The 9,468-nt window shown below is 45.0% G+C and overlaps 1 protein-coding gene across 1 annotated transcript in view; it reads left to right on the plus strand.

The window, feature by feature from the left end:
• Positions 1 to 9,468, plus strand: part of LOC116696194 (myomegalin-like) — a 107,462-nt gene that overhangs the window by 2,580 nt on the left and 95,414 nt on the right. The window contains 9 exon segments of the mRNA XM_032527005.1: positions 2,388 to 2,535; positions 3,040 to 3,072; positions 3,075 to 3,148; positions 3,627 to 3,710; positions 4,202 to 4,411; positions 5,241 to 5,399; positions 6,727 to 6,822; positions 7,653 to 7,790; positions 8,618 to 8,797. Coding sequence (XP_032382896.1) covers positions 2,388 to 2,535; positions 3,040 to 3,072; positions 3,075 to 3,148; positions 3,627 to 3,710; positions 4,202 to 4,411; positions 5,241 to 5,399; positions 6,727 to 6,822; positions 7,653 to 7,790; positions 8,618 to 8,797 — 1,122 coding nt within the window.

The raw sequence follows: 9,468 nt of genomic DNA on the forward strand, positions 1-9,468 counted from the left end.
TATATATACATATACATATACACATAATACTTTGCTGGATGTCATTCCCCCCTTTCTCCTCTTTCATGTCTTTAGCTGTCTAAAAGTGAAGGCTGAAAATAGCCCCAGAAATATAAAGTATATATATATATATACAGTTAGATTTTAAAGTGCAGTTTTCTGCTGAAATTTTCTATCAACAAACACAAAAAATCTGTGAACGTTGCAGTCTGTAGCGATGTGGTCACTGCCCCAGTTGATATTGCGATGACGATAAAAAGAAAATTAATGACACTGTTTATTTTGCAGCACTAATTGAGTTGAGCACATAGTGTAATACATTGTGCAACACCGGCTCATCTAAAGTGAATTTAGAGGCTTTTTTTCTGTATTTTCTCCACATTTCTTCTGCCCGTAGCTGAGAAATGAGCGGACCTGTTATCTGTGAGACCAGAAACCAGACCGGCCTGGTCCCAGACCTCTAAACCACTTCTCAGTCTCATTATCAGGCTCAAACAGGACAACGTCAGGATGCAACAACAAGTTTAAAAACCCAGATTTTATCCTTTTTATACCAAAAAATACCCCCTAAAAGTGTGTAAAACCTTTTGATAAAGGCCCAGTCCAGCTGATGCAGAATTCAAATCCTCCTTTTCAGAAGCTCAAGCGACTAATTCCCTAAATCTCTCGCTCTTACTCGTCTCCTCCGAGCCGAACACACACTCGCAGCCTCGATTGCTCTCTTGGGGGGGAGCGTGCATACTCTCCCTCGTCGGTATCCTAGCAACACTTCAGTTGCCACGGGGACAGTCTACAAGCGCTGCAGCAGTGGGTCGGTCCGAGTGGAGGCTCTGCTTGGTGTGATTCATAACTCCCATTGTCATGTTAATGATGAGTGTGGATGTGGTTCAGTGGACAGCTCCATTAGTGGTCATCATGCACCGATATACTGTAGAAATGAGGACGTGCACACGCAGACTTCAGCCTTTAAAAACCAGATTATGGTGAAATAAATGGCTCTTAACTTTCTGAACTTTCTACCTTTCTGAATTGAATGTGGAAGAGAATTCTTAAAGGATCCACATTTTCATATTCTGGTGTGGTCCAGGACATTTACACGTGTTATTTGCAAGGCAAGGCATGGCAGCTTTTATCTGTAGAGCACATTTCAGCAACAGGGCGATTCAAAGTGCTTTACGCAAAATCAGACAAACAGTTTGAAATCATAAGCATTAAAAACCGATAAAACACATGAATAGACAGTTTAAAAAACACAAGAATAAAAGTTACAGTGCGGCATAAGAAATGTAAAGTTAAAACACATGAATAGACAGTTTAAAACAAAATAGAAACATTAGGACACATGAAACACAAGAATAAAAGTTACAGTGCAGCATAAGAAATTTAACACATCTACTGTTCCCCGCTTGGGGAAATTATGTCACTCAGTTCTGTCCCTGACAGAAGGAAAATATCAATGATATTTGTACTTTTAGCTTTCATCTGGCCCCTGGCAGCAGATTTTTTTGTGCACTTTCCAACAGTGTACCCCAGGTACACTCACTCAGTTCTGTCCCTGACAGAAGGAAAATATCAATGATATTTTTACTTTTAGCTTTGACTTTGATTTGCACACTGATAACGACTCCAGAGCATTTAACAACAGTCCGGCCTGGATTTCGCAGCCTTTTTTTTTAGATTATTGCAGCTCAAAATGCCTGATTTAGCGGGAGCTTTTGTAAAAAAAGGTGCTATAAAAGTTGCGATGTCGTGTGTTTGTTGCAATGAAGTCACAGGAGACTTTCTTTTTTTTTTACAGGTCTTGAAAAATGAATAGGAAACTTGTTTTACATTTCAAAATATATCACAATGTAATGTAACTATGTTGTTGCGTGTCATTGGGTCTTTTTAAGCGGGTATATGGAAATCCTGGAGCTTTCTTAGTGAGTGTACAGTGAATACCTGCGCATCACGTAGACTACACCACTCTTTGGTACTAATTATGGCACTCATAACTCGTAACATTGAGATTGTGTTCAATTAAAACCTGGAAAGTCTCGTAGTGAGTGCAGCTGACCGGGCAGGAATATGAAATCTGCAAACGTGCAAGCGTGCAATTCAACAAAAGTGGAGAGTCACTTTTTTTGGGTAACGATTCAACGTCAACTCCTGTTACAAATGGAGCCGTTCCCTTAAGAAGCATGCGGCATTCTGATTGGCTCACTGACGCTGATGAGATTTAATCCTTAGGTATTGAATGAAGAGGTATTTTTTTCAATACAAAATACTTTAGAGGCAATTCGGTCGGTGCCTAAAAAGTCTTGAATTTGGGTCCCAGCCCTAGATAAGATATGTCCAGTATGCTCATTGTTAGCTGACCTTTTTAATTTGGTTCCTGTGTGTTTCAGAGGCTGATTGCCGAGCAGCAGGGTCGGCTCAGCCAGTACGAGGGCGCTGCGGGTCAGTGTGTCGGCGAGCTGCAGAAGGCCCAGGACCAGGTCTGCTCGCTCCAGGCCAAGATCAGGGAGAGCGAGACCAGGAACCAGGTACCAACGGGTTCAGACCTGGTCTCCATCATCGCTACATTTACATCGCTACGTTTGGGTTTAAAGGGGCCAAAGAGGGAATGAGAGGGGGAAACGCCAGAGCAGGGGGAATGAGAGCGGGAAACACCAGAGCAGGGGGAATGAGAGGGCGGAAACAGAGAGGCGGGAATGATGAGTGGGAACCAACCCAGCAGGGGGAATGAGAGGGGGAAACGCCAGAGAGGGGGAATGGAGAGGGGAAACCAGAGCAGGGGAATGAGGGGGGAAACAGCACAGATGCAGGGGGATGAGAGGGGGAAAGCACCAGAGCAGGGGGAATGAGAGTGGAAACACCAGAGCAGGGACTGGAGGAGGGAAACGTAGCAAAAGATATATGTTTCTAAACCAAAAATGTTGCCTACTGCAATGCTCTGATATTATTGTGTCATTGGTGTGTGGGTGTGTGTGTGTGTGTGTGTGTGTGTGTGTGTGTGTGTGTGTGTGTGTGGTGTGCATGTGTGTGTGTGAAGTGCAGGAGCGTCTGGTGAGATGGAGTTGGAGTTGCGTTCGGCCGAGAGGAAGCCCAGCGACAAGAGAGAAGCATCAGAAACATAACCGCACACTGTCAGTCCACGGAGGCCGAGGTACGCAGAGAAAGAGAAAAGAAGATAAGAAATGTACTGATGAAGGATAAAATAAAAGAGAACAAGAAGGAATGGAAAACAGAGGAAATGTGTGTCTATGTTTGGGTGTGTGTTGTTGTGTGGTGTGTGTGTGTGTTTGTGTGTGTGTGTGCGTGCTGCGTGCGTGCGTCTGTGTCGTGGTGTGTGTGTGGTGGTGCGGCGTGGCGTGCGTGCGTGGTGTGTGTGCGTGCGTGGTGTGCGTGTGCGTGCGTGTGGGTGGTGTGTGTGTGTGTGTGGGTGTGTGGTGGTGTGTGTGTGTGGTGCGTGCGCGTGTGTCTGTGTTGTTGGTGTGTGTGTGTGTGTGTGTGTTGTGTGTGTGTGGTGTGTGCTGCGCTGGTGTCTGTGTCTGGGTTGTGGGTGTGTGTTTGTGTGTGTGTGGGTGTGTGTGTGTGTGTGTGTGTGTGTGTGTGTGTGTGTGTGTGTGTGTGTGTGTCTCCAGGTTGCAGAGCTGTATCAGGTGGTTGAGGAGCAGAATAAGATGCTGTGTTCTCTCAAAGAGCTCGCCCACCGCAGCCAGCTGCAGGTTAGTCCTCCTTTGATTGGCCAACAGCACAGTCACATGATTATGATGCGATGACGCCCCAAACCAGGATCAGACCCTTTTTTGGGGGGGGGGGATAATAAGAATGGGACACGGATACATTTTGCAAACCCTGATTTAATGCACCAAAATAAATTTTATTTTTAAAAAAGGCTGGCTCAGATCAATTGTGAGCCCCCCTAAAAAGGGTCTAAATTCACCCCTGGTCCGAACGTGAAAGGGTTTTGTTATATTAACTTACCCAACGTGGCGTTTTAATTGCCCCGGGCCATCGGGCAACCCTCACTGCTGAACCCTGACTGGTGACTGGTTGACTAAAATCTTCTATGACCTCAGTTTTTCGAGTTTTTTTTGTCTCTTTTTCTTACATCCTGTCCCTTCCTGTGCTTCTCTGTGTCTCAATCTCTTGTATCCCCCCCCCACACCACCACCACCACCGCCCCCCCCCCCACCCACTTGGGTGCTTCCTGCAGGTGTCGGGTCCAGACAGTGTTCGGGGCCAGGGTGAGGTCCTGGCCCTGCAGGGCTCCCTCTTCCAGGCTCAGCTGGAGCTGCAGGCGGGTCAGCGGGCGCAGCAGCAGGCCAGCAGGACGCAGGAGGACCTGAGCCGGGCCCTGGGGCGGCTGGAGGAAGACCTGCAGGGGGCGCTGCAGCACCGGAGGGACACGGAGAGACACAACCAGGTGAGAAGACACAGAGTGGGGGGGGACTGGCTAATAGTCATAGAATAGTCTATTACTAGTTATACATGGTAGGCTAATTGCATAGCTTTGAACAGGTCTGTGTTCAACCCTTTGAACTCTGGAATACTTGTGTGAATACTTTAGTATTTTACAGAGTATGTTCACTTCAAACATATCCCTAAAATCAGTTAGCTAAAAGATCATGTAAGACAACAAACCATAATGATCACTAAAAGTATTGAAATTGGGTCATAAATAATAAAAAAAAAAGAATCATTACATTACATTCAGGAGAAAAAGTAAAAGAGTTTTTAACTAAATCAGCACAAAACATAAAGATCCAAAAGATTTCTAAATGGAGAAACATGACAACGCTCCACTAGTGCATGAAGAGGGGTGTGTGTGTGTGTGTGTGTGTGTGTGTGGTGTGTGTGGTGTGTGTGTGTGTGTGTGTGTGGTGGTTGTTTGTGTGTGGTGGGTTGGTGTGTGTGTGGTGGTGTGTGTGTGTGTGTGTGTGTGTGTGTGTGTGTGTGTGTGTGTGTGTGTGTGTGGTGTGTGTGTGTTGTGTGTGTGTATGTGTGTGTTTGTGTATGTGTATGGTGTGTGTGGTGTGTGTGTGTGGGTGTGTGTGGGGTGTGTGTGTGTGTGTGTGTTTTTAGTCCTGGTGTAGTGATTACTAACAACAACTGAGGTAAATTGTAATTTTCTCAGTATAAATGAATTATTATTAAAAGGATAATGTAAACAAAGATCTTCATCGTTCCTGTTCCATATATGATGGTGTGTGTGTGTGTGTGTGTGTGTGTGTGTGTGTGTGTGCGATGTCCAGGACCTGCAGCTGGCTCTGGAGAAGGCTCGATCGGCTCTGCAGGAGACGGAGGAGCAGCTGAGGGCGAGCGAGGCGGAGCGCCAGAGGCAGGACGCGGAGAGAGAGAAGTTGGTCAGAGAGCTGAGGGCGGCCCTGCAGACCAAAGACCAGCTGATGGAGGTCAGACCCTCAGTCCTCAACACAGTAAACAACTCCTCGCACGCTGTCAGAAACATCTGCACCAACACTCCCACTCACACACATTCACAGGGTTCCTACAGACGTCTCTAAAACACTGATGGAGATGCTTGTTCATGCTTTTACTTCTTCACATTTGGATTATTGCAATGTACTGTACACTTGCTTAAACAAATCATCAATGGACAAACTGCAGGTTGTACAGAATGCAGCAGCAAGACCTTAGTCTGAGACCAGCAGGAGATCCACATTACTCCCGTGCTTAAGGCTCTCCATTGGCTACCAGTAGGTTTTAGAGTTAATTTTAAAATTTTAATAACTACTTGTAGAGCCTTGCATGGTCAAGCTCCCGCTTACATCCAGGATCTATTGCACACCCTCACTCCTGGTCTCTCTCTGAGGTCTTCAGACCAAGACCTGGTCCCAGAACCCGTTTTAAAACCAGAGGAGATCGAGCTTTTTCCTGTGAAACTCACTCCCTTTAGCTTTGAGGGCTTTGGATTCTGTGGAAACTTATAAAAAACACCTCAAAACACTTCTTTTTAAACAAGCTTTTAACTAGCAACATGGCTTAGTATTTTATGTGCTGCTGTTTTATTTGTTTTTTACTGTAAAGCACTTTGTGACCCTTCTTGTCTGTGAAAAGTGCGTTATAAATAAAGTTTACTTACTTACTCACTTACATCCCAGGATGCACACTAAACAGAAAACCTAACTTAACAGTGTGCATGCTCGAACGCTTTTTGGCAGAAGATCCCTTTAAATATGAATATAAATGATCTTGTAATGTTTTCAGTTAATTTATCGAGCCCTGGGGATCCTGCACTGCCTTTGAGAAAAAGAAAGCTCAGATGGGCCGATCTGGAATATATTCTTTGTTATGAGGTCATAAGGGGAAAGGTTACCTCCCCTTTCTCTGCTCTACCCGCCCAGAGAATTCCCCCCCCCCCCCCCCCCATGAGAGAGAGACATTATGGCTTTCAAACAAGCAAAGTGGCAGTTGGTCAAGGCCCCCCCCCCCCCATCAAAGTTACTTTAATAGACCTAATTAGACATGTCAGTGTCAATGTACATATATATATATATATTTTTTTAAATCACACGTCGATTTGTAGATTTGTATAAATTCTTTTTTTATTCTATTTCCACTTTGGGGGAAAATGCCCAGAAAAAGTAGCTTTTCCAAACATGAACACAGTTCATACTCTCTGTTGATAGTTTCACTTCCTCTCATGCGACATATTAGGTATATCTAGGAACTCTCTTTCTGATAAGTGTTACGCTGAACTGACTGTTTGTGTGGAACCAGGACTACTGTCAGCCGCTGGAGGATCCGAAGGAGGAGAGAGACTCTCTGCTTCAGAAACTCCGCCAGCGAATCAGGGAGAGAGACCGAGCTCTGGAGGTGAACCACACACACACACACACACACACACACACACATACGTTTGTTAAACTATCTTTGTGGGGACCCGTCATTGACATAATGCATTCCCTAGCCCCTTACCTTAACCTTAACCATCACAACTAAATGCCTAACCTTAACACTTACCACTAACCATAACCTAATTCAACCCCTAATCCTAAATCCAAGTCTTAACCCTCAAACAGCCCTTTAAAGTTGTGGGGTCCAGCAGTTTGGCCCCACAAAGCTGTCAGGAACCCTCAAGTATACAGTTTTTGGACCTCACAAATAGAGTTAAACAAGACCACACACACACACACACACTGTGAGCTCTTGTAAGGTAGGTTTTTTTTGCAGATGATATTCAATTGTGTGTCTTTCTTGTATTTTCAGCTCCAAACATCACAACAAATGAATAGTTTCTTGTGCACAAAACAAAGTAAATGTGAATCGAACAACGGAAAATACAAATCTTCATCCATACCTAGGTTTATTCATCATTTAATTTATGTAGTCTAATTTAATAAGTGCCTTCGCTTCCTGTAGCCTGTACTGATGAAAGATTGTACTTCCCATTTAATCAAAGTCTCATTGAGAATATGATGACTTTTCCTTTCAGTGCTTCCTTAAAGTATTCAATTTCTGTACCTTTTGTTCTTCTGTTTTATGTAAATCCCTTTGAATTGTCTCGCTGAAATGTGCTTTAGAAAACAATCTGTGATTACAGTCCCAGGCTCGGGTCAAAAGCCGACTCCTCTGCAGTTTATTTCAGGTTAAAGTTAAAGTTTATTTACTCAACCCAAATTGATTAACGCTTCTTCTTTGTTCAGCGAGCGGTGGACGACAAGTTCCGCAGCGTGGAGGAGAAGGAGGAGGCGACGCGTCGGCTGCAGCTGCTGCTCAGAGAGCGGGAGAGAGACCTGGAGAGGCAGCGCTGCGTCCTCGCCAACAACGAGGAGACCATCGCTGTACGAACGCACACACACACACACACACACATACAGTACATACACACATGTCACACTTTGGTTGTACCCGAAATTCCATACTGACTTGGGGTGGGGGGAAAAATCATCACAGCGTAGTATTGCGATATTTTCAGTGGCGATGCTGTATCGATACACAGGCGCCAAGTATGGATCTTTTATTATATGTTATATATTATATATATTATATATGGGTTGGTCAGTTTGTCTCATTTTACAGCGATAACATTTAAGTGATTTGAACAAACAGAGAAATGTTTCTTTTTAGATGAAACAGATGTTGATAAGTTTCCTTTTGGAGACGTCATTAGAAGTTGGGGAAAAATCAGAAGTTGGAAAAAAGGTTTGAAATTGCAATATATCGCAGAATATTGCAATATGTTTAAAATCACAATAACATCTATGTGGCGTAAATATCGTGATGATATTGCATCGCGAGGCGTCTGGTGATCCCCCCCCCCCCAATACTGACATGCTATCTAGGAGGCTAAAACTGTGTGTGAGATCTGTGTGTGTCTGAAATCTTATTATGAAACCAAAACTACATGTAACCAAAACTACGTGTGTGTGTGTGTGTGTGTGTGTGTGTGTGTGTGTGTGTGTGTGTGTGTGTGTGTGTGTGTGTGTGTGTGTTGTGTGTGTGTGGTGTGTGTGTGTGTTTGTGTGTCTGTGTGTTCTGTGTGTTGGTGTGTGTGTGGTGTGTGTTATGTGTGTGTTGTGTGTGTGTGTGTTGTGTGTGTGTTCTGTCTCTGGTGGTGTGTGTTTGTGTGTGTCTCTGTTCTGTTTTGTGTTGGTGTGGTCTGTCTCAGAGCCTGGAGGTGCTGCTGCGGGGGAAGGCCCTGGAGCTGGAGCAGGTGTGCGGCGCCTGGCGGAGCGTCCAGCGTCAGCATCACGAGGACGAGCAGAGACAGAGCGGCGTCCTGGCGGAGAGAGACGCCATCATCGGCCAGCTGCAGGCGGCGCTGCACGCCCGCACGCAGGAGGCCCAGGTAAACACAGGAATTCATTCACAATTCATTGAATTGAATTTAAAAAAGGCACCACTGTATTCATTCAATCACTTTATTATACAGCAAAGTTAATAAAGTAACATTACATTACAATATGAACGGGCCTGACTCGGTTTAAAAACTGGTTTTCAGCAGGTTCCTGTTCTGCAGAAACACAAAACACTGAACGTGGTCTGTCGGGACAGAAAGCTCATAAAGCTCAAGACAGCTCCTCATACACAGGAGCACTTCCAGCAAAAGACTCATTCTCCCAGCATGCACCACAGAGCGCCACAGGAAGTCATTCCTGGCTGTGGCCATCAAACTTTATAAGTCCTCCCTCTGACACACAGAAACTTAGAGAGGTTGAAACTGGACAAAATGATCGGTTTTGAGAATTGTAGCAGAGGGTGTGGAGCAGGAACATGGGGGCAGCAGGTGACTCCAACCACAGATCCAGACTCTAGAGATTCAGACTCCACAGATCCAGACTCCACAGCTCCAGAACCAGAACCACCTGCAGGAAGAGATAGGAGGAGAAAGGGCAAGAGAGTACAAGACTCGGGGAAAGGGAAGAAGTTGAGTTAGTAACATGCATTAATGGGATGAGGTTGCATACAGAGGGAGAGAAGAAGGAAGACAGAGGTGCTCAGTGCATCATGGGAAGTCCC

This window comes from Etheostoma spectabile, chromosome 9 (assembly GCF_008692095.1).
Source record: "Etheostoma spectabile isolate EspeVRDwgs_2016 chromosome 9, UIUC_Espe_1.0, whole genome shotgun sequence".
Lineage (NCBI taxonomy): Eukaryota > Metazoa > Chordata > Actinopteri > Perciformes > Percidae > Etheostoma > Etheostoma spectabile.